This window comes from Sitophilus oryzae, unplaced genomic scaffold (genome assembly GCF_002938485.1).
Source record: "Sitophilus oryzae breed Bouriz unplaced genomic scaffold, Soryzae_2.0 scaffold_425_pilon_pilon, whole genome shotgun sequence".
In the NCBI taxonomy this organism is placed as follows: Eukaryota; Metazoa; Arthropoda; class Insecta; order Coleoptera; family Curculionidae; genus Sitophilus; species Sitophilus oryzae.
Genome location: NW_022147002.1, coordinates 74,106 through 100,530, shown reverse-complemented (window position 1 = coordinate 100,530; position 26,425 = coordinate 74,106). Strand labels below are relative to the sequence as shown.

Sequence of the window (26,425 nt, the reverse complement as noted above, 5' to 3'; positions counted from 1 at the left end):
TAATTCAACCCCAGAAACACGCCTATGAGGTTTTTCTCGCAAACATTTTTTTTGAAAATCTGGAATTTTTTGAAAATTTTTTTGGAAATTTTTTTAGTTTATATTTAAAAAAAATAATTTCTTAATAATATGGCAACATATAGTGTGACCAACAGATCTGTAGCTACGGGGTATCGGCAGGGGAACGCAGTTGTAAACAAAACACGCCCAATTTCATTCATAAAATAGGCATGGGCGTACGCTGTTATATGAAAATAATGTGTATCATAAATATAATATTCAGATTAATAATTTTTACTAATCTAAAATCTAAATAATTTAATAATCGTTACTGTTGAGTTAGCAGGTAAACACTAAAAGCTTTTATTAAAGCTCCCTTAAATATTTTGAACTTTTATTTTGTATTATAATAGAAGAAATAATTGGCTGTTGGGGGTTGGAACCTTTGGTGTTGCCAGCAAAATACAAAACGAAATCAGTACAATACACCAAAACACTTTAATTTTACACTGACGCATCGTTTTGCTAACTATGTCTGCTATCAGCAGATGATAAAGACTGAGTCTTGAGGTATATTTATTTATATATCTGTACTAACTATATTTTTTTCTATAATACATAATTTTAGATATAACTATTTCCAGCAAAAAAAATTTTTTGGTAAACTAAATCCTCCTTTGGAAGCGCAAACAAAACATAGTTTTACTCACCAGTAGATCCAATATTGCCTATTACAACGATATGGTATCGCCCGCCAAAGAATTTTTAAAGGTTAGGTCATTGTCTACCCATATGTTTCATCCAAATAGATAATACTTGGCTATATTCGAATTTCGCGTATACTTATATCTCTGCAATATAATGGGCCACTCCACTAATATTTATCTGTTATTTTGACATTTTACGCCAAAAAAAATCATTTGATTTTAATACCCCAAGCGTTTCCCTGCCAAAGGAAAATTCAGATTCTTTCCTGCAATTTTTGCAAAACTGTCTAATTGTGGGGGACGAGTTTGAATTCGAGATAAAATCTATTATCAAATTCCTGACCACTTTGGAAAAGTCGTCGAGCTAACAGCAGTCTCACGTGGTCGTTTTCCAGGGCTGATATCATTTTATCGGGGTTAGTTTCCAGCCTTTTTTTTTTATCTTCTGTGTGAATTTTTATAGCCGATACGCTAACCTCGGTATAAAGAGATATCCGCTCAAGTTTACGTTTAAGCGGCAACTTAAGCGAACTCCTGTAGCTTCTTCGTCGCAAACCCTATTATGAACACAAGGAAATAAACCAAATGAGATTTCATCCACGTTTATTTATATTTATTTTTGGTTTAGCTTAAAATATTTAGGTAAATGTGTGCTTTACATTTTAGCCAATATTTAATTTTACTATTCTTAATAATTATATTATTATTATTCACTTACCTATATAAATTATTATTTCTCTTTTGTCTGGCTATGTAGCTGTCTTACCCTTAACAAATTTATTCATTTTAAAACACAAATATACGATCAAACTTATTATTAATAATTATAAACTACGAACGAAAACATTATAACAAGATAACAAACAATAAAAACACAACTTAACTATCAAATATAGGAATAAAGTTTAGATAACCGTATAAAATAATGGAAAATAAAGTAATAATGATCAAAAGAATGACACCGCCACTGGATATTTCCAATAGTATTCAATATTCTACTCTTTTCAGAAGATAATGTGAAGTTGGGGATAAAGCAAGCGAATAGGGAAAGGCGTAAAAGCCATGGCAAACTCGCGTGGTAACAAACTTGTGACGTACTCGCCAATCATGTTCGATGAATAGGCGGCCAGTAGCGGCGATGCCGGTTTGCCAATGATAATTCATGAAACATCTTCAACTTTCATAATAAGCAGGTTATACAGAATGAAAGAAATAAGTTATTAAATAAAACATATCGAACAATATGAACTACGTTAAAATTCCTTAGTAATATACGTCAGAATATATGCTAAACACATTATATATAATAAAAATATATTAAATTTATAGTTCATGTCTGGCAATTTTGCAATTTTATAGATAAACGCGGCAATATCGATTTTTTTTTCTCGCATTCCTTCCGTAGCTTCAGATCCGCTGGTCAAACAGTAGATAGTAGATTAAATTTACAAGAAAGAAAATAATCCATCAAAGATCCAGTGGTTCTCAAAATTTTAACAAAAAATATTTTTTTCTGGACATTTTTAAAGTAAAATAACTCTGTTATTTTGGACTTATTTGAAAAGCGATAAATATAAAATATGTTTCTTTTATCGAGATCTACCACCCCTTAAAATATTTGCACTTATTTCTGGGATACCCTGTATATATGGGCTAAGGCTATCTCCCTGTCTGATACCAGATAAGACATTGAGCTCTCTTGTTAAGCCACATTCTGTTCTTATACTTGTTTCAGTATTTATATCAGGTGAGTGACACTTCTTATGGGAGAACTGGCAATGATTCAAAACTTGACTACAAGCGATTTTCTAGGAATCTTCCTAACCGATAAATTATTGACAAGAGTGACAGATAAAACCTTGACGTTTTTTCAGTAATTGAGTTCATCTCTTTTTCTTTCTAAAGCGTGCGTTGAAAGGAGACAAAACCATTTTTGGTGATCCATAATTTGTTATTCGAACACCACTGTTGACTTGTCGCCATTTTATTTCTTTTTGTTTATATTGCAGTTTGTTGTAAATTTAAACATAAATTGTTTAGGGCAAATATAGGTTTTTATTAAAACTACTCGGACTAACGTAGGTAAGTATTGATAACAATTTTTTTTCATCTTAACATGCTCATTATCATTCTCCTGATTTAGGTGACAGAAAAGGATCATCAAATCAAACTGAATTTTATATTTTTCATCCCAGGACCGATAGTAAAATATATATTTTGGATACCTTCCTAAATATCAACGAGATGAGCCATCGGAAGAAAGGGACCACAGTAATAAAAACAGAAAGGTGATCTTTTTTCTTTCCACTTTAGGATATTGAAATTATATTGTAGTCGTAAATTATATTATGCTCTGAGAATATATGAACAACAGATATAGCATCCCAGAGAAAAAGAGAGGAAGTACCTGTACTCTCTGATATTTGTGAAAGTTATGGTAAAGAAATGTCATCTTTTTGATCGACCTGAAAACTTCGAGCAAAAAGATGACACTTTCAACAATACCCTGACAGATATCAGAGACGATACATCTCTCTTTTCCCCTGGAATACTTTTAATTTATTATTCTTTGTTTATCTAGGTTTCTCAGAGCACTATGAACGAACTCAGCTTGTATGTTTGAAATAATCGTCCAGTTGGCTTAAAAATGATGATCGATAACATTTCCCATATAATTTTACTTTCAAAATTATGATATATATCTTTATTTCTAAGCCATCTATGACGCCATTTTTTTCAGTTTTGTTACAATTAATTTTGTCTCTTGATCTGTACTTGTAACATTATTCTTTTAATTTTATTAATTTATTGTGGTGAAATTAATTTCTGTTGTATATTTGATATTGATATTGAACATATTTTTAAAAAATGGTGTATTTTTTGTGTTTTTATGTATGTCATAATTAAAAATAAATAAAGAATTAAGATTTTTTTGTGTGTGATTTATTTAAAATTCCCGCCATACGTGACAATCTAGTCCGTAGTTCCTACAAGCGATATTGGGGGCGCTAGTAGCAGTAGACTTGTCAACAGTGTCAAATTTAAACGTCAATTTCACTTTCCAATATTTAGCAATTCGCTAGCACTTCTTCTTGTGTATGAGTTTTGTGATTTATATCGAGCTTAAGGCTATCGGATGGCTGTAATATTCTACAAGCAGAGGTTTACGCCATAAAGGAAGCGGCTAGTTGTATACGAGAGAAAATTGCTGATAAACCAACAGGGCTTATAGTGATATACTCTGACAGCTTGGACGCTTTAAGAAGCATCACCATGCAATCAGTAAGATCGAAAACTGTAATGGAATGTCGATAATCACTGTCCTGGCTGCTTCAGGGCGGGGCTATTCTGTGACCCACCACTTGTGACGATCAACACACTGAAGGAAGCTATATGAACTGCCATCAAAGCCAAGCAGCAAGAGACGTGACAACTCCGTGAGGACTGCGCTACAGATCGAAGACTATGGCCAGTAGATAGTAAAAAGACAAAACAACTACTAGAGCACAAAAAGGACCTAGTACGCATAATTGTAGGTGTCGTTACTGGAAACTGTCCCATGGGGGTAAACCTCGTGAGATGGAAAGTTTCCAACGACGACTACTGCAGAGAATGCGGAGAGGAAGGAGAAACCATAGAGTACCTGCTGTGTCACTGTCCGGCACTGGAATACCGCCGCTTTAAAACTTTAGGGCAAGATCATCCGCATAAGCAATCAGTAGATTACCTGGTCCAATATCGACCCTCAGAATCTGGTCGTAGAAGATGTTCCACAAGGTCGGTCCTAGAATGGACCCCTGCGGTACCCCGCACATCATCTTGTGTTTTTTGCCGTTTTCTGCAATTACATATCTTTTTGACAAGAAAGACTTAATCATAACGATGAGGTATTTACTGATCTTTATGCTCCCTAATTGTTCAACAATTCCTGTCCATGGAACAGAATTGAATGCGTTTTTAATGTCTAATGTAAGCAGTGCCGCGTATCCCCTGTTCTTATACGATTTCGTTTTAATACGGTCTACGTTACTCGTAACAATGTTTAACGCGTCTATCGTAGATTTGCCTCTGCGGAACCCGTATTGGTTTGGGTGTAGTCTGTTTCCATCCTCCAGTTCTTTCTCTCCAGTCTATCCCTCAGAGACATTCTAACAGTTTGGCGCTTGCATTAATTAAACATATTGGACGATATTTTTTGTCTTGACTTCCTTATCTTTATTGGGTTTCTCTGCTAGAACAAGTTTGGCAATTTTCCACGAATTTGTCTGTTGATAAGACACTTGTTCAGGATCTCAGTGATTCTCTGAGGGTCTTGCATAGCAGCAATTTTGATAACTTCCACCGGTATGTAGTCCGGGCCAGGGGATTTTTTGTTTTTCAGTTTAATTGCTGCAGAACGCACCTCTTCTTCAGTAAACCATATTACATCATCCGGTATTTTTTTTGGTATATCCCAACTATTTGACTGAGCTTTAGGGAACAATGTTGTGATCTGTTTTTCTATTATGTTATCTGTAACGGGAGCGTTGCGTCGGCCGATAAACTTTCTCATTACCAGTTGGTAAGCCTTGCCCCAAACATCGGACTCAAGCTCGTCACAGAGCTCTAGCCAATTCCTTTTCTTGCTCCTAAGGATTTCTTTTTTAAGACTGTGCTTGGCTATGCTGTAGTTGGTACGCGCCTGTTCCACGGTCTCGGGGTCCATCTCGCGTTCTCTTGCTCTTGTTAATACCCGTCTCTCTTTAATACAAATCTTCCTTTTTTCAGCAATCTCATTATTCCACCAGTACATTTGTTTTTTATCCGCTTTTCTTTTCCTGGGGAGAAAGGAATTACACAACTTTCTGAGACATTTGTCTAGCCCTTCTGGGGATGGCGTTTTAATTTTCAGTCCGTTCTCAGCACAATAGGTACTTATCTTTTGTAAGCCATTTATTGTTGTCCTCCATCCGTTTATCTTTGCGACCACGTGGTCCTTCATCTGAGTATCAATCTGTATGTCAAATCTGATGTAACGATGTAGGCTTAGACTTTCCTCTTCAGTTATCACACGCCAGTTTCTCACGAGTCTACTGATTCCCGGAGTTGCGAGGGTAATATCTATTATTGATTCGCCATTTGCGTTTTTAAAAGTGGGCGTATTACCTTGGTTCACAACTACTAGATCATTGCACACGATCCACTCTTCGATAATCCTGCCTTTTGCATTTTGGATCCCAGAGCCGCAAATCCTTGTTTTTGCATTAAAGTCTCCCCCAATTATAGCTTCCTTCTTCCTCGAGCGTATCACAGCATTTATCTCATACAATAAATCATTCAAGAGATCGCTGGGTTTACTTGGTGAAAAATAGCACGAAAACTAGAGGAAGCAGCAGAAGCCAACATGAACGACATCGGGAACTTTGCAAAGAGATGGAAGTGCTTTAACGCAAAGAAAGAATGAGATGAAGGTTTGGTACAACAATAACAGGGGTATCGCAATGGGCAGGAACCTAACCTAACCTAACATATATCGAGCTGCTTTACTAAGTTTGTGTGGATAACCTTTTTATTGACACCTTTTTGGTTTTATCGATTTTTCGGTTAAATCGAAAAAATAAAAGTCTACAGGATAATTCAACAAAAAGAGAATTCTTCTTAGAAGACGTCCCATCATATAAGTAATGCTCAATCCAAGCCATTCAAAACATATCAGTAGAGCGACCAGATGCCCGTTTTTTAGAGGCAATGTCCGTCCAACTGTACGTCAATTGAATTCAATCAATTCAAAATTATGATACTAGTAGAGGAGGGGGCTTCTGCGACAGAGGAGGAGCAGAGGAGGAATTAATTGACGTAAAACAGGTAAAAGCGATTAAAAATCGCTAATAAACACTAATAAACAGATTTAAACAAGAAACAACTGCGAAAAAAAAAATAAAAAACAGGCCCGCCCAAAACTTCGTATCTGAAGGACTTTCTTCTTTTTTTCTTGGACTACTACTTCTTCACGACAGAGGATATAGATTTTGAAACGTTTTTTTGTTGGTTAGGTAAATTTATTTACGAGTAAAAAAAACCTGTTGGGTAGGCAAATTTGTTTACGAATGAAAAGTGACTGATTCAGAAAGATGATTTTTTCAAGACTTCATTTCTTACTTATTTAAAATACCCACAAATACAGTAAGTACTCTGAAGGTTAATTAAAAGCCAGTTTTACCACTGTATAAATTAAAATTGAAACCTTTTTATTGTGTCTATCGAAACACTTTAATCAACGTCTTTATAATGAGTTTTCTTTTCCCGTCGGTATTTATAATAATTTTGCAGTTTCCTTTGAATATAAATAATAATTATATGCGGAGAAGTTTAACAGACAGCAGTTAATTTTATCTTATATCTTTGGCCTGTCGGGACACACCTTTAAAGAAATTTTTGAAAATAAGGACAGTAGGACTAGTTGACAGTTTAATACTGAATTATGTATTATAATGTATTATTTATTTTTCATAATAAGTATAATTATTGATAATGCTGCGATTTCTTACAAAATAATATGCATATATTTAAGAGAAATTATCGTTAAGAAATAGTTTTGTAATAAACACAACGACACAATGACACAATATTTGAAACAGCTTATTAACTTTAGTTGCACATAGATACCTACTTGCTTCTAAGAAAATATCAAATAATTAAATATTGTTTGCTGTGATGAGGATAAGGTTAACATTTGCTTACTAATTTACATGTATTTAACCAACCTAATATTTTAAACAAATCTACTTGCTTTACTAACTGAATGATATTAATTAAATTGGTAGTTTTTGCTGGTATTAGTAGAAATATTCTGCTTAATGACACTCTGAGTAGAATAACGTATCACATGTCAACTTTTGACATATTCGCATATGACTTATTTGAAATTGTAACATGCAGTTCATAACGACATTTTACTCGAAATACCAAGTGTGTGGTATCAAATTATTCATAAAAAATGCCTTTTCCGAATATGCTACTGAGCCACCCTCGTTCCATTTGAAAAAATTTAGATATGATTAAAAATACGATTTGGGCATCTTTTAACCTGCCAGGATAAGACACGAAAAACATTAGAAGATCAAATTTATTTTTTCAAGGCTTCTTGATTAAAAATTAGTGTTTTTAACACAGCCAGAGCACTCTAGATTGAAATTTAAAATACATTCATTTAAATGTAAGCATTCAGAACGTCAAAATTAGTAGTAGACATTTTCAATTAGTAGAAAAAGTTATCCAACGTTTAACTTTTTCACTAATTATAGTTCAAAATTTGAGAGAAATGTCATTTTGGCCTTTGATTATCTTCCCTCAAGGAAAATTTGTGGTTAGAAATTAAAAGCTGATTGTTTTTTAAGCTAAATATTAAGCTGTCTCTATGGATACAACTGATAAATGCAAGCTGTTGGTAGGATATTCTATTAATCTTAATTGTGTTTTTTAAATATTTTAAATGAGCGTAAAAAAAACAACGCTTTATTGTACAAAAAGCCAAAACAGCTTCATCGACAAAGCAAAACAAAAAAAAAGCACAAAAACAAATATACAAATAATAAAAAAATGCCATACAATAAAAATCAATTCAAAAAATAAAATTGCAAATAAAACATATATGGACATTGCAGTACACAGGCGTATCTAGAAAGTTTTACAAAAGGAAAACTGTAAATGGATAAAATCATGTTATAATAACATAAAATCAAGAGTTATAAAATATTAAATACTAGACCTTTAACCAGTGTGTGAGATGATCAAAATATTAAAATTAAAATTCAAAATTGTTCATGATTAAACATCAACAAAAAAGTCGTTTACCGCATATAGGGCTCTCTCCAGTAAGTATGATTTCAGAGCTTTGCGAAATGCGGGAAAGAATGGAAGTGACTTTATATTCGAAGGCAAATAATTGTACATTTTCTTGGCATTGTACAGTAGCCCTTAACTAGTTCTGAGCTCGGGGTTGGCAGATAAATATCGTGCTCCGCATTCCTAAGTGGATAGTTGTGAGAAGGCCTTTCCGGGAATAGAGAATATGTGCTTGCGGATTAAGCAAACGGATTCAAAAATGAATAAGGAAGGAAGAGTCAGTATTTTGAAATTTTTAAAGAAATTCTGGCAGTGAGTTCTACTGTTTAGTCCCAATAAGTATCGAAAATACATATATAGTTTGAAAATACGATCAAATTTTGTCGCGCAGCAAGTACCCCAGAATGGAAGGGCATAACGAAGATGCGACTCAAAAAGGGCATAATAGACCATTCTAGAGGTTGATGAGTTAAGTTCCTTAGACACTGATCTTAGCGCAAAACAGGCAGAGCTTAGTTTCTTTGAAAAGGCTTTGATGTGCAAGTCCCATTTTAACGAGTTCTCCACAACAAGTCCTAAGAATCTCACAGAGTCCACGACGCCAATAGTGGTGTTATTAAGTACAAAAGGTTGTATAGTACTTTTATATGACAAAACTTTAGTTTTTGAAAGGTTGAGGCATAGGAGATTAGAATCGCACGAAGATTTAATGGTGCGTAAGTCACTGGATATAGTATCATATAGTACCGTAACATCTGGACCGCTCCAAGTGAAACTAGTATCGTCCGCAAAGAGGCAGATTTTACCGCTAATGTCTAGATTTGCAATGTCGTTGATAAACACCAGAAATAAAATAGGGCCAAGTACTGAACCTTGAGGGACACCACATTCTATAGGCTTACAAGAAGACAGACGTATCAATCCTCACAAGCTGCCTTCTGTTGCCAAGATACGACTTAAGCCATTCGAGCGGCACTCCCCTGAATCCATAGTATTGCAATTTGTTAATTAAAATATTATGATTTACACAGTCGAAAGCCTTAGAGAAATCACAGAAAATTGTAGCTGTAGAGTGATGGTTATTCAGGCTAAAGTATACATTATTAAAAAGGTCGAACATAATAGCATCATTTGTGCAACTGTTACTTAGAAATCCAAATTGATGGGTAGAAAGTACTTTTTATATTTAAGGAGAAAAGATAGAAGTCCTTTTTTTAACCAATTTTTCAATGATCTTAGATAATGTGGGCAGGATAGCAATTGGGCGATAGTTCGAAGCTTGATCTTTATCTCCTCCTTTATGCAGAGGAATAATTATTGCTGTCTTAAGGCAGTTTGGAAAAACTCCTTTTTGGAATGACTCATTAATTAAAGTAGTAAGATAGATTAATGTGCATTCCGGAAGTTCAGAGAACATTTTGAGAGTAAGCTCATCAGTCCCAGATGAGAATTTATTTTTAATACTTTTAATTGTACTACGGAGCTCATTTAATGCTACGGGCGTGAAGAAGAAACTGTGTAAATTCTCATTTGCTTTAGGGAGATATGAAAGTAAATCATGAGAAGGAGTTATGGTGTTCACTAAATTTTTAGCCATATTAACAAAGTAAGTGTTTAAATCTTCAGGTGAATTAAAGACTGTGCCAGACGAAGAAGTCTTATTCGTTAAGTCATTTACAATAGCCCAAGTCTCTTTAGCAACATTACCGGATTGGGCTAGCCTCCTATTATAATAAATGTCCTTGGCAGCTTTTATAGTCTTACGATAAACTCTTCTATAAAGTTTCACGTAATTATGAAAGAAAACGCTGTCTGTGAATTTTTTAAGGTGAGATAATAAGCGCATGTTCTTTGCAGATATACGCAAGCCTGTCGTAGACCAGGGTATACCTTGCTTACTTTTGATAGGCCTAAGAGGAAACGCCTTGCACGCCAGATTAGACCAGGTATTTATAAATCTAGAAAATTCGTAATCGACGTCAGCCGAGAGGACAACCCACTCAGTTGTTAGACATAGGTGGTGAAAATTTAGAAAATTTTTATCCGACAAATACGGCCCAATTTGCGCGAGGTATTTTTGCATTTGGAATGTGGCAAAAACGTTGTCAATACTGCCTCATGATCAGAGAAACCTAAGTGAAGGACTCTACAGTCAACGAATTCCGGGTCAAAAGACGACACGACATAATCTATAGTACTAGAGCCAGTTTTAGTTATTCTAGTTGGTGAGTCAACATGCATGAGTACACCAAAAGAACGAAAAATGGACTGGAGAGACTCCCTAGCTGCACACACACTGGAAAAGTCAATATTTAGATCGCCACACAAAATTAATTTACTTTTTATAGGTAGGGATTCAAGCAAGCTTAGCAATTTTTGACTGAAAATATGCACGTCAGCGTCAGGTGTTCTGTAAATACAAATAATATAAAGGTCAAAAACATTATGATAACCGACGGAAAATTCAAATTTTTTTTCGGATATTAGGGTATCGAACTTAGTTACTGCTGTAAAGTCGTTGTTAGTAGACATTATCATAGTACCTCCATGAGATGAGTTACTTCTATTGAATCTAGTTACTGTAGTGTAATTTTTGACAAATACAGGCTCATCCATATTTAACCAATGTTCAGTTATGGCAACAATTTCTGGAAAATTGAGCTCTTCTAATAAAAGATATAATTCATCCGTTTTATGTCTTAAGGACTGAATATTAATTAAAAAACACTAAGCTTGCTATCGTCGAGTTTTTCAGAGGTTGCTTGATCCTCTGTTCGCGTCATTTCACCTAAAAAAATATTTTTATTTTTATTTGGAGAGCCATTGGAGAAATACTTGGTATGACTTTCCCTAATTCTCTGAAGCTGTTGAAGTTTTCCGTTGAAAAGAAGGACCTGAAGGCAGAAAGATCCGCATCCACTTCAGCTGAGTCAATATCATATACGTTGTGGAAGCGATAATATATCCTACGTAGGGAATCCGCGTCACTAGGAAGTCCCTCTGGGGCATATATAATTTGATGCTGGTGTTGGTGTACCCTTCAAAACACACACTTGAGGGTTGATCGTGGAGATAGGCGAGGAATAGCCGAATAGGTTTTAATATGGAAGGGTCCCTCAGTCTAGCCAGCAAATAACGCCCATCTGCCTCATCCGAATTTTGCGTCATCCGAACTACAGGCGGAGTCAACGGGTCCACATGTAGCCCGCCATCATCCTTCCTCGCACCTTCTTCCACAACCATTTCCACATTTTTCAGCCCAAGAAACTTACAAGCAGCAATAGCCTCCTTGTCAGAAGATATCTTAACAGATTTGACCTCCCCCGGTATATTTACGGATGTCGAGTCTGAGCAAGGTGGTAGACTTCGGATGTCAACAGTGTTTGATAAGATGTGTTTACAGCCTGTGGACGAAGTACCTGGTGCTGGCGAGTAGTAAACTAAAAAGTATAAAATTTAATTGAAACCACTAATTTATTCCACTAATTGCGGGGTTCTGAATGAAGCTTAAGAATGTTGTAATTTATTTTTATATCGAGTTAAAAATATTGTCAAATGGTATGGTTTAAAATTCGAGAAGAAAAAAAAATCAAATATATTTATTTGTCTGGAAAAGTTCTATCCTTTTTTAGTATTTCTAAAATTAGTGTTAATTTTTTGCAAGCTTTATGTCAAATTTTAGTAAATTACGTCTAGAGATTGACCTCACCAAAATTATCATCGATTTTCATTCCCAACCCTATTTGACGCCGTTTTTCTTTTCGATCATACGATATTTTAGCTTTAAATCGAATTTGCCGATAAGCTTCTAGCCAGAGTTATTTGCTGGATAAATTCTACAAAATTATGCGCAACAATTTAATTATTTTCCTGGCGTGCACAAGGAAAGCTATATAATATAAAATATTTCATTTAATAGCACCAGCAGAGCAAGAAACCAGATAAGCAATGAATAAATTAAATTAACTTCGCATGTAATTTTACTATTGCATTTCATAGTTCCGATAGGAAATAATTTTATTCGGATATTGCATTAGATGGTAAACCTGATTAACATTTATGAGTTAATAAACTAATTTTGATGTGATATGTGGCATAATTTATTTGGCTAGATTTGATTCAAGTGAGGGTTGGTCCTTATTCAATAATAATTTATTAAAGCTGTAATTTTGGGGTGATAGGGGTGATAACATATACCTACCTATGTTAACCCAACTGACAACCTCACCTGCACGTGGTGCACCCTGCTAGAAAACTAACGAGGCTCTGTCGAATGACTGCCGGTATAAGCAGTTCCCTCTTGTAAGTCAACAGCTTCGGGTGGAAGTACTAACAAGAGTGAGGGCACTTCCTTGTCCTCGGGATGAGAAATCCTCCCCAAAGGCGAAAGAACCAGCAGGTGGTCAACGGCAGGGAAATGCGGAAGGCAACGGGAAACCACCGCATTAAAGATCTTCATAGATATCCTCAGGATATTCATCCTAGTATTTCTTATTATATTGGAAGCTTAAAAACAAATGGCCTCTAGTCCCGGGCAGACCTAAGTGGTCAAGAGTTGCGAAGAATCCTCCGGTTCCAAATAGATAAGATAACAAAAATTGCGACTTGGAATGTGAAAACATTGTTTGCAGCTGGAAAATTTGACAATTTAATACAGGAGATGAACAGGATGGAGGTAAATATCCTTGGAGTCAGTGAAGTCCATTGGCCTGGCACTGGAATGATTAAATCGAAAGGTAAAGTCTTTTACTATTCCGGCAATGGCAGTATTGATCAAAATCATCAGCGAGGGGTTGGTATTTTAATGGATGAGAATTTACAAAAGTCAGTGAAGAACTTTATTCCTCTCTCAGAAAGGGTAATTCTAATTCAGTTACTGGGCAGGCCTATTAATATCAATATCATCCAGGTCTATGCTCCAACAGCAGAAAAGGCAGAGGACGAGATTGAAGACTTTTACAGACAACTTGATCAGGTGCTAAGACTCACAAAAAGTAATGAAATAAACTTGGTTTTGGGAGATTTTAATGCCAAAGTCGGTAAAGGCAGGTTGGGATCTGTGGTCGGAAATTATGGTTTAGGTGAAAGGAATGACAGAGGTGAGAAATTGATACAATACTGTGAAGAAAATAATCTTACAATCACAAATACATGGTACAAACTCCCATCTAGACGACTTTATACCTGGAAGTCTCCACAAGACAATGATTACCGTATTATTCGTAATCAAATAGATTATATACTAATTAATAATAGATTTAAAAACCTGATCACAAAAGTAACTACAATGTCAGGTGCCGATATTGAATCGGACCATAATCCATTACGTGCCAACATCCTATTGCGTAATAAAAAAAAACCTAAACCAAAAAGCTTGAGAAAGAACTTGGATCCAAAACTTCTCAGAGACATGAATGAGAGATATGAAAACCATATAAATGAGAATTGGAAAGTATTGTCAGTACAAATGACATTGAGAAACATTGGCTGGGCATTAAGCAAGCTTTCAAGGAAACCTCCTCACGGCTAATCGAACAACAGCGAAAAACGAGTGAATGAGTGAAGATATTTTAAAAATGATGGAACAACGAAAACAATTTAAAATCCAGAATAATCACAACGAATATAAATCTATGCAAAGAAAAATTCGTAATAAAATAAGAACGGCAAAAGAGACATTGTTGAAGGAGAGATGTATAGAGGCCGAAAATCTCAGTCACCATGGAGACAGTTTCCATCTTCACAAGAAAGTGAAAGAGATAGCTGGGTTACACCATAATACATCAATAACCCTAATTAGAACTGATGAAAATAAAATTATAACGGAAACAGAAGAGCTATTGCAAACTTGGAGAAATTATACCATTAATCTTTTCAACGACGAAAGATCAGAAAACCCTGCAACTGAGATTCCCATGCCATCAGGACCAAGCATATTGGAAAGTGAAATTATTCATGCGATTAAATTAATGAAAAACAACAAAACTCCAGGGCCTGATGATATGTATTCGGAAACGTTCCACTTAATTAATGAACAAAACTTAAAAACTATAGTACAGCTTTTCAATAACATCTATGACACCGGTCACATCCCTGAAGACTGGCTTCGTTCTACGTCTATCACGCTGCCCAAGTTAAGTAACTCAACTTCGTGTAAAGAGTATCGTCTTATTAGTCTAATGAGCCACTTTCTTAAGCTCTTTTTACGGGTACTGCATACAAGACTCTACAAAAAATGTGAGGAAGTAAGTGGAGAAAGTCAATTTGGATTTAAGAACGGCTTTGGTACTAGAGAAGCCATATTCAGTCTTCAAACTTTAGTACAGAATTGCCAAGATCAGAAAAAAGATGTCTTCATGTGGTTAAACATAACCTCCTTATATCATACCTCAGAAACTTGGGACTTGATGGAAAAGATATAAGGCTCATCAGTAATTTGTATTGGAACCAAAAAGCTGAAATTCGTATACATAGCGTGGGAGTAACAGAAGATTTTGAAATAAAAAAGGGGGTAAGGCAAGGGTGTATTCTATCTCCAATGTTGTTCAATTTATATGTGGAAAGAGCATTCACTGAGTCAATCTCCAATAGTCCCATTGGTTTGAAAATAAATGGTATTCCAATTAATAATATCCGATATGCGGATGACACAGTGATATTGGCAGACAATGCAAATGATCTCCAAATCCTTCTAAATAAGGTTAACAGTGAAAGTCAAAGACTGGGTTTAAACATAAATACTACAAAAACTAAATTTATGGCTGTTAGCAGAAACAATATTTCGAACACCAGAATTTACTTAAATGGAGAGGTCATCAAGCAGGTCACACAATTTAAATATTTGGGATGCATGGTTAACGAAACGTGGGATCCGGATCAGGAGATCAAATGCAGGATCGAACAAGCAAGATCTACTTTTCTGTAGAGACTGCGAAGATTTCTCACAGATAGGAATTTGAACTTCGGCCTTAGATACAGAATGGTGAAGTGCTATGTCTGGTCCGTTTTGTTATATGGTGTGGATGCATGGACACTGAAGGTAGCAACAATAAACCGAATTGAAGCCTTCGAAATGTGGACCCTACGACGAATGCTAAGAGTGCCCTGGGTCGACCGTGTTAGGAATGAAGACATTCTCAGAAGAGCTGGTCTGGAACAACGTGAACTCTTCGAAATCATCAAGAAGAGGAAAATAGCCTATTTGGGACCATACTACGTGGAGAACGCTATCACTTTCAGTGTCTGATTCTCCAGGGTAAAATAGAGGGGGGCAAAAGGGGGATAGGACGAAGGAAGCTATCCTGGCTGACAAATATTCGTCACTGGACAGGCGTACAGGACTTCCAAGCACTCCAAGTCGCGGCAGTTAACAGAACCATCTGATGAGGAAGAAAAAGATGAACGCCTACGCAGGAATCTGCACGGCACCTTAAGAAGAAGTAATTTTGATATTCATTAATATGGTATCCAAGTTTCAAACGATTTTGCTTAAAGTGATAAAGCTTTAAATATTCACATACAAATTAAAATTGTGGATTGCAATGTGTGTTGCAAGAACATGTTTGAAAAAGTGACATATGATGCTGTTTTAATATAAATGTTATTTTCAATTTTTTTCTGTAATCTGTACATTTTCTGTTTCCCCAATAGCCTGCAAATTTTGTGGAATACCACCCAAAATGCACACTTTTATGCAAATGCCTAATAATGTTAACGCATAAATTTATTTAAGAAGAGAAACAATTTTGAACCTAACCAACAATCCGTATTTATAGTGGTTTACAGTAATTTTATTAAATTATACGTTTAAAATAAATATGACATGTCGTGTCAAGGCCGTGGTCTGTCACGGCTCAACGCCATTTTCTGTCAAAAGAATGTTTATATTAAAATATATAGAAAAATTCACAGATTTTGCAACATGCACAACAATCATAGGCGTACTATAGAAATGTGAGGTATGTGTATACATAGGAATTAATGGCATTAATTTGCAATAGCACCTCGAACCCACAGTTTCATTATGGAGCCAGATTAAACCAATCAGAATGAGTATTATGTTACCGTGAAAGCCCGAATATTGGTTAAACGTAGGGTAACCCACGTAGGAGCCCGAAATATGCAAAAAAAGTCAGTTTAGGTTAAGTTTAGATTAGTCCTATATTTTTATTAATGCAAAACCAACTAAAACCTAATTCTAATCTAACCTAAACTCATTCCCTCTTTTGCATATTTCGGGCTATTACCTGGGTATTTCTAGGTTTAACCAATATTCGAACTAACGTACGGTGTAAATTTATGGATGGCCCATAAATCTAAATTCGCCGTACAAAAAATAAGTAATAGTTACTGTAGATAAAAATAAATTAAAATATAGTTCCACGATAATTTAGTTTGCAACTTCTTTTCATCATACCGAATAAAAAACCGTCACAACTACTACTCATAGTATGTATACCTATGTATTTTTAAACATCATTATGGGATTTAAGTATACATAGGTGCCTATAATATAAGTAACGGTATTGACGGTTTTTTGTTATGATGAAAATGTTGTGTGATATGAAAAAGCAACAAAATATATTATCGATTGCAGCATCTATACCTAGTTTACATTCAGTATGTCCAATTAATATAGAACATTATACCTATGCATGATTTTAAAAATTTGCTACCATTATAATATTTTGAGAGTTTGTTTGTAGTGAGTTTTTGAAATTATTTGTTAGCTTCTTAAACAAAACAGACCCATAATAATTCAAATCTTTATCATCCAAGACTTCCAAGAATTATAAAGTAATCTCACGTCAAAATTTTTTTAAATTATTGCATGCCTTAAATGTTTGCAAAGTTAACAAAAATATTTCTTTGAATACCTTGCAATTAATATATTTGGTCCAATTTATCAGTTCTGCACAAAGATATTTAAACTCAGGTTCTGCATCATATCCGAAATTCAGATTGTGTATGACACAATGAAGAGTCAACGTGCAACGTGAACTACAAGAAAAATGGCAAGTAAAAAAAATTGTAAAGTCTTAATTACTAATTACACAGTCCTTCCCTTGAGTTCTCTTGCCTAAAATCTATATTGCCTTCCCTAAGATTTTAAATATAAATGATTGAAACTCATACAAGTTTACCACAATTTAAACTTAAGATAATTATTTAATTATTAAATCCATAATTATATTAAAATATATAACACTTACGAAGTTACTAAATATTAACTATTTCTACTTAATCATTTAATAACTCTGATAAAACTCGTTCGATTATTTCTTTTAAAAATCATAGAATGATACTGTATTACAAAAATTGTAAAACAAGTATGTAATAATAACTCGGAGTAATTATTAAAATATAGTTTTACTTTGTTCCTACTACTCTAGTGGCGGAAATTAACTGTTACGCTCAGTTGGCTCTGACTCGGTTGGCTAGATTTTGCCACTCCCACTTGGTACCTACTGGGCGAGTATATAAACGCTCAACTTGTAGATTGTACTTTAGTTTATAATCATCTGCTGATGATGCTAACATGGTTAGCGAAACGCGCGTCCAGTGTAAAAGTAACAGTGTTTTGGTGTATTGTGGTGATTTAGTGTAATTTTATTTTGCTGTGTAACACCAAAGGTTCCAACCCTCAACTGTAATCTTCGATGGCTTCACGGTCAACGGAACTGAATCTTTATCGTAAGTTTAGTACTAAGATTAGGTTATTAGGAGCAGATATTTGGTTTCTTAAATCATGCAAAGCCAATTCAGTTTTTTCTAGTTTTATTAAATTTGATATTCCAAAAAGTAACGTTAGTGATAAGGTAGAGAAAATTGCAAGGTAAAGAAAATTGGCTTGATTTAGAAATCAAATTTCTGTATAGTAAACGAAGTATGCTTGAAATTGAAGCCTATGGACTTTACAAAGAACTTACTTATAAGCTAACTAATGTAGAGTATGAATGTTGGTGTCTCTTTCAGAGAAATATGTTTGTGGTTATCAATTCAAAATTTGTTAAGAAAATGTCCATTTTGAATAATAAGTTTAAAAAATTAAAAAGCTCTAAAAACAAACATGTTTTCCAAAGAGACATAAACATAGTAGAGAATCTTTCTTCGCAAACTTTTGATAAACATGAGCTCAGTTTATTAAACAAAGGTTTAAAGTTTGCATTGCCCAACTCTGGTAGCGCTTTGGAGGAAATCGTCGTTGGTGTTGAAACTGCTATTCAGCACTTGCCCGAGGCTTCTAAAGTATTTACAAGAGAGGCTTGTAGAAATCAGTTATCAAAAAATATCGTTTCAAGTAAATCATTAAAATCTAACAAGGAGCACAATATTGTCAAGAGTTTGCGTAACAAAGATTGTTTCTACCTAAAAGCTGATAAGGGAAATAAGGTTGTTATATTAGATAAAAAAGACTATTACGATAAGGTTAACAGCTTAATCGATAATGGCCTCTACATAAATTTGAAAAAGAATCCTTTGCCTAAGATGGTAGCAGACGTTAAAAAAACTCTAAAGGAATGTAACACCCTTATTGATCTTTCTTTAAAGAGGAAATTGCAAGTATCCAATCCCTCATTACCAAAATTGTATGCTTTGCCAAAAATTCACACAAGTCTATGCGACCAATTGTTTCGGCTGTAGGTTCTCCGACTTATAATTTGGCAAAATGGTTATCAAGGGAGTTCGAAAATTTACCTGATCATGAACCTTCTTTCGCAGTTAAAAATAATATTGAATTCATTAACAAAATTAAAGATATAACATTGCATGAAGGTGAAATTTTGGTCTCCTTTGATGTATCTTCGTTGTTCCCAAGTGTTCCAATTCCACATACTTTAGGCTACTTGAAGGAATTACTGAACGCAAATGGTCTCGACAACAAAACTGTGACTGAATATATTGAGCTTACATCGTTATGTATGAAACAAAATTGTTTTCAATTTAATAACAACTTTTTTGAACAGCGGGAAGGTACAGCAATGGGTAATCCATTGTCTCCATTTTTGGCTAATTTATTCATGAGCAGGTTTGAAGTGGAGGCTAAGAATCAGTTTGAGTATTTTCCAAGAGTTTGGTTTAGGTATGTGGATGATATTTTTGCTGTTTTTGACACACATTCAGACACCATAGATAATTTTATTTCTAAGTTAAATAATCGTTTTCCTTCCATTAAATTTACGCATGAAATTGAGAACAATGACAGATTATCATTTCTAGATGTTTTAGTTATTAGAAATACTAATAATTGCCTGGAATTTGATATCTATAGGAAAAATACCACCACAGGAAAATAATAAAACATTAGTGCGTCACTATTTTGGCCGAGTTAAAATATCTTTAAAAAAATCTACATAATTCGTATGCAGGGCGATCGTTTCCTCGCCAGATACAACAGTAGCGAGTTGTAAATAACGCGGCGGATGCGCCAAACTTTTCAACTAAGTTGAATTGGATTGTCAGTAAAGGCAAAGAAATGGTCTCGCGAATCGACTTCCGATAAGCAACTATAAAGTTTTCGGCGTAGAGTTTCATCGGGTCAAAAATGCTCCGCGAATGTTTAATATCGACAGATCGTTATCCTAGACATAGTCGGATTTCTGTGTTTTGGCTTTGTAGTTTAGGAACTGTAGTTAGAAGATAGTGATTAAAGAATTGTGCAGACTAGAAATGTATAAGCTGCTGGTTTGAGAACTCTGTATGGAGGTGAATAATTACACACACAGATTTTACTTATTGGTAGGATATACGAGTAATTCATATAAAAGCACAATTCTGTTAAATTTATAAAATTTACATTAATAACACACTAACGTCTAACATTTCGTTCATTGTTTATTATTGTACGCATAGAAATACGAAGGCGATTCTTCAGCCGTCCGGGAAATCCCCGTCGTGATTCGATCAGATCATCCATGCATCGATAGGTGGAGAGATACGCTCCAAAATAAGTTAATTTAACGATTGTGAGCAGTCTCGGCCGGGGTCGATAATCTCGGCTTGATTTTTAGCCGAGAATGACTGTAACCGAGACCGAGATCTCGATCGGACCTTACCATTTAGTCAGAGAGTTAGTAAGTTAGTTGAGAAGTCAGCAGTCAGCCAGTCAGCCAGGGAAGATGTTGTTACCTCAATGAACGAATTATCTCAGCATACTCTGTAAGTCTTGGCATTTCCATTCATTCTTATTTCTTCATACTTTTTTGAACTATTGTATATTTTTCCACAATAAATGTATATATTTCTATTATTCTTGTTTTAATCGACAGAGAGATCCTGGTCTAAGCGATCCTAGCGAACAACCCCTATGCTATGTTGCGACAATATTAATAAAATATTTTAATAGTTTACTTAAACAATATATTTATATTACTAATATATAATAATAATAGCTCCCGTATACCGGGTGTTGCATCGTCGAGCGGGACATAGGAAATCCCATGTAAATTTTAATGGAGTAAATTATTGGCTTTCCTAATTATTTTAGAGAATAATTCTATTTAGGTTTATTAGAGAGCACTAAAACCCACATTCAGAAGAATAACTTTAGATATTTTTGATTAGCCCGTTTACGAGTTATCGCCGATTTCTTTTTAAATATTTATCCTTTCTTATATGTAGTAATATATGTAATAAGTTGTCATTTCAGAAATTTATCTATTTAGTGCTTTATTATTATTATTAAAAACTCATACCTACATCGCAAATATTAGACATGAATTACACTACCGAAGAAAAAGTATTGATGATTAAATGGTATTATCAAGGAAATAGTTATCAAAAGGTGTCGGACATGTTTGCTGCTCTGTATCCGAATACACCGATACCTGGAAAATCTACAATCGCAAGGAATATCCAGAGATTTGAGACCAAAAGTACCCTAATAAATAACTGCAGATGTGAAGCAAGGCAGGAACAAAGAGAAGATGCAAGAAATGATACCGACTTGGAAGTTTTATTGTGCGTGGAAGAGAACGATGGAAAGATCAGCACAAGGAAACTTGAGGATGAAATAGGAATAGATCACACTACAGCGTTTCGAACTTTGAAACGACATAAATACTATTCCTTCAAATCTGAAAAGCACCAAGAGCTACGAGATGGGGACCAAATACGGCGGCAGGCGTTTTGTTTTGATATGATGGAAAGAGCAAACACGGATAGGAAATTTTTAAAAAAACATATGTTTCACTGACGAATGCACGTTTACCTTAAATAATGAACCCAATGTATAAAATTATCGATATTGGAACAAAGAAAACCAACACAGGTTTGTCGAAACAAGGACGCAATATCCACAGAAAGTAAATGTTTGGGCAGGGATATTCGGACAATATTATCGGGCCATTATTTCTTACGGGAAATATAATGCAGAATATTATTTGGAACTACTCGAAAATCATATACATAGTACCCTGGCTGTTCGGGAATATTTAGACAATAGTTTTAACGGAAAAGTTATTGGCCTAAACATACATTAAATTGGCCAGCAAGGTCTCCTGATATTTTGCCAAATGATTTCTTTCTCTGGGGCCATTTAAAAAACAGGATATACAAGGATAAAAAATACCCAAATCTAGACGAGTTAAAAAATGCTATTTCTGCCGAATGCAATAGAATTTCAGTTTACCAACTAGCGAATGCAAGAAGAGAATTTTATGATCGCCTGGGTTATTGTCTAGCAGTCGATGGAGGAATATTTGAACATCTTAAATCCTAAAGTTCTAACAATTTAATAGTACCTAAATTATTAAGTTATTGAATATTGTAATAATACTATAATTAACCTTGTAATCGATTACTTTATTTTACTTTAATTCATATTAATTTGTATTTATAAATACATCTTTAAGATTTCCGATATAGGAATGAGTTTTCGATAATAATAAAGCACTAAAAAGGTAAATTTCTGAAATGACAACTTCATTTGACAGTTATCTTTTACCTTGACTGGTGCTTCATATTAATTTGTATTTATAAATACATCTTTAAGATACCCGATGTAGGAATGAGTTTTCGATAATAATAAAGCACTAAAAAGGTAAATTTCTGAAATGACAACTTCATTTGACAGTTATCTTTTACCTTGACTGGTGCTTCATATTAATTTGTATTTATAAATACATCTTTAAGATTTCCGATGTAGGAATGAGTTTTCGATATTAATAAAGCACTAAAAAGGTAAACTTCTGAAATGACAACTTCATTTGACAGTTATCTTTTACCTTGACTGGTGCTTCATATTAATTTGTATTTATAAATACATCTTTAAGATTTCCGATATAGGAATGAGTTTTCGATAATAATAAAGCACTAAAAAGGTAAATTTCTGAAATGACAACTTCATTTGACAGTTATCTTTTACCTTGACTGGTGCTCATAAGTAAATACAGGGCCATAAGAAAGGAGAAATATTTAAAAAGAAACCGGCGATAACTCGTAAACGAGCTAATCGAAAATGTCTCAAGTTTTTCTTTTGAATGTGGGTTTTAGTGCTCTTCAATAAACCTAAATAGAATTATTCTCTAAAATAATTAGGGAAGTCAATAATTGACCCCATTAAAATTTACATGGGATTTCCTATGTCCCGTCCGACGATGCAACACCCGGTATAGCGTTTGACGCCTTGGGAGTAGCAAGGTACAGCTTGCCATGCTAGAGCCGTTCGGTATACAAGGAAGGTAGTGTAGCTAGCACTACGCTTTAACCGCCTATTATTACCTCAGGATTATGAATCCCAAGTACTCATTTAAGGCTGAGTCGACCTAGGTACCCAAACTCGGCTGATGAAATGCCGGGTGTAGGATTCGAACCCACTACCTTGAGATTGGTAAACGAGGGCCTGTACCTCTACGCCACCGGGCACCTTATTTACTAATATTTTTATTATTATTTACTAATATTTCATTAGTAAATAATAAGGTGTCTAAATATTTACCCGAAAATATCTATCTAAACGAAAATCTCGCATTAATAATCGAATATATTTAAATCTCGTTTACGTAAATCGTCAATATGAACCTACGCAAGATTAGGAAGAACATGGAAGTCGATTATGTTTACAAAAGTTCTCGGAAAACATTATAAAAGCAACGAAAAAGTTGTCGAGAAGGGAAAATTTTGCTAGCGTAGATGGAATATATGTGAAGATAAGGTGGAAATCTTTGCTCCAGCCGTCTAATGCATGTAATAAGACTTAATTAAAAGTAAACAGTGGAGGCGCTCTTGAGAGCATTCTGTTGTTCCTCGCCTATTTCACAGATTAAAATATCGTAGTTCTGTGTTTTTGAATCTGGTGGTAAATATTTATGAAGGATTCGAGAATGGCATTTATTCGTAATGGAGTAAATTGTACTTGATATAGATCGGTAAATTGTCAGATTAGTTCACAAAAAAACAATAATTCTAAAGATTATTATTCTGGTTCTTTATTACGTCGTTATCTTTCTTCTTATAACGGTGGAGATACACCTCCTGAAAGGTTAGATGTTTTTTTTCTTGGTTAATACCAAATTTACTGACAAGGAAAGAACCTTCAAGAAGCTGGTTTTCATTCGGATCCTAACTAAAGTGGAATATTACACAAAAAAAAACTTGTTATTATGTTATATTATTATAGAGGGTGAGTTTTAAATAAGTACAACTATTTTCTGGGCTGGTACTTCTCGATAAAAGCAACATAATAATAGTTTATTTTTACCCTTTTTCAAGTTCTTAAAAAACGAGTTATTTTACTTTGAAAATTTTCAAAAAAATTTCTTTTTGCTTAAATTTTCAGAATCCTAGATCTTTTAGAGGGTTTTCTTTCTTGTATATATAATTTATGTTTATGTTGCCATATTATCAAGAAATTATGTTTTTAACTAAAAACAAAACGCAAATTCCAATTTTTTTTCAAAAAATTCCAAATTTTTAATTTCTTTTTTGCGAAGTCATTCTCATAATCGTGTTTCTGGAGACGAAATATAGTACCCCTAAAAATATTTGCACTTATTTAAGGCTCACCCTGTATAATACCACAAAGGTGTACTCATTATTTCTCTTTTATAAATGGTCCATTCATCATAGCTGGTGCAAAATCTGGAAATTGGCGAATGATAACAGTGTATTTTAATTCCAGTTTTTTGGTCGTTGTACAGTTGATTAGAAATAAGAAGATACGCAACCCTATGGGCGACTTCGTGACACAAAACCTGTCCGAGATGTAGCTGGCGTTGCCGTCTGCCTGTCCGAGATTTACTTTAGCACTGCGCGCTGAGTCGTTTACAGCGTAGCGGATCAAGGTTTGGTTTGGTTTGGTTTGGCTGAGTCGTTTACAGCGTAGCGGATCAAGGTTATTAAAAGATAAGGTTGTCTCGTAACCAAATACGTTTAAAATAAAATATACGGAGGGTACCGCTTAAATTCCCGTCCCGATATTGAAAGATGGCTATAGAATTTCAATGCATTTTCTACATAAGTCTATCCTTGTGTTGTAGGAGGTTTGACTAAACAAGGATGAACTTATGTCTTGAAACAATTCGTCTCGATTTTCTGTCCTTCAATACTGGGACGTAAATCCTCGCATTGATTTTATGGGGAGGCCGTCGTATATTCTATTTCAACGTATTTGCTCGTAACTCAATCCGCCACTATCGGAAACGTCATCAACTACGTCTGTAGCATACCTGTGACGTAGTGGCCACTTCGCTCCTACTGGTCCAAAAGTTACGAGGCAACCTGTTTAATATAGTAACCTTGGCAGCGGATAAATAATACCATATCGTAGTTCTGCTTTCAGTCGATAGAGTGAGTGATTGCCGGAGACAGTGTTGCCAGAACTACTAATTAATCAGTACAGTCCGACGGAGTTCGTCCGACGGCTATCTTGAAAAAACACGACGGTCCGCTCCATCTGAAAGCGCTGTTAGTGTTTTATGCGTTGACCGCAGATGACCGACTGGTGTCTCCACCGTACAGCACTTGTTATGTAAGGGGAAATAAAATCAGTCTTCTCACGAATTCGCCCATTAGGTTGCGTATCTTCCCAATTTTTTCAATCAATGGTACTACGCTTCAGTTGTTAGGAGAGTAGCAGGGCATTTATGAGGCTAAGATGATGAGCGAAATGCGCGTCTGGTGTAGTTGGGGAGCACGACGTATAAAAATAGCTTCCCGTGGGAAACTTCATGAAGGGAAGGAAGCCAGTGGAGTTGTTTTATCAGAAAAATTATGCATTCCATTAATTTTTATGGTGACACCGCCACAGATGCTGCGTTTGTTTGGGTTGATACTTTTTTTTAGCTTGTTCGAAAGGTAATGTAAAGCGGAAAACAATTAATTCTTGAAAGTATTGCGAAAAAATAATATTTTGGTTGCTGGTTGGATTTAAAGTGAAAAAAATTGAAAAATATTGTGTTATATTATTTTTACCAAAATAAAATATAGTCTACGTTATATAGTTCATATATTTAAAAAAATTAAGTGATACATTTGCACATATATATTAATAAAATTACAAATCGGCATCATCACTATCAACTTCATCACTACCTTCGTCGGCAAAATCAGGCGGATGCAAATTATCACAAGTTGATTGGTCCGCAAGGCAACTACACATTTCTGTGCAAGGCACATTGTTTGCTAAACATTTACATGGTGGTGAACATCGATTTTTAAGACACGAACATCTAATCAGTTGCAGAAGAGACTCTGGAGCAGATGGTTCTTCGCACATAACAGGGGTAAGCACTCCCTCTTCCAAATACCAGCCGTATCCAACTGGATTAGGGATGACTTCATTTTGTTCATCATCTTTTGACCACACAAAGGCTTAAAGGTTAGCTCTCTTAATTGCGGGTACAAGGGAACCTCTAGTGGGGGGTAACTTATCTCCAAGGGCTTGTTTGACAATA

At 34.8% G+C, this 26,425-nt stretch overlaps 1 protein-coding gene across 1 annotated transcript; it reads left to right on the top strand.

The window, feature by feature from the left end:
• The first annotated feature begins 13,200 nt into the window (after positions 1–13,200).
• Positions 13,201–14,061, top strand: LOC115885830 (craniofacial development protein 2-like). Its single transcript, XM_030904855.1, has one exon. It carries the CDS (start codon positions 13,201–13,203, stop codon positions 14,059–14,061), a length of 861 nt encoding a protein of 286 aa, XP_030760715.1.
• The last annotated feature ends 12,364 nt before the right edge of the window (positions 14,062–26,425 follow it).

Excerpts from the sequence above, each read along its gene's own strand:
- LOC115885830 (XM_030904855.1), top strand. The coding sequence starts at position 13,201 with ATGGAGGTAAATATCCTTGGAGTCAGTGAAGTCCATTGGCCTGGCACT.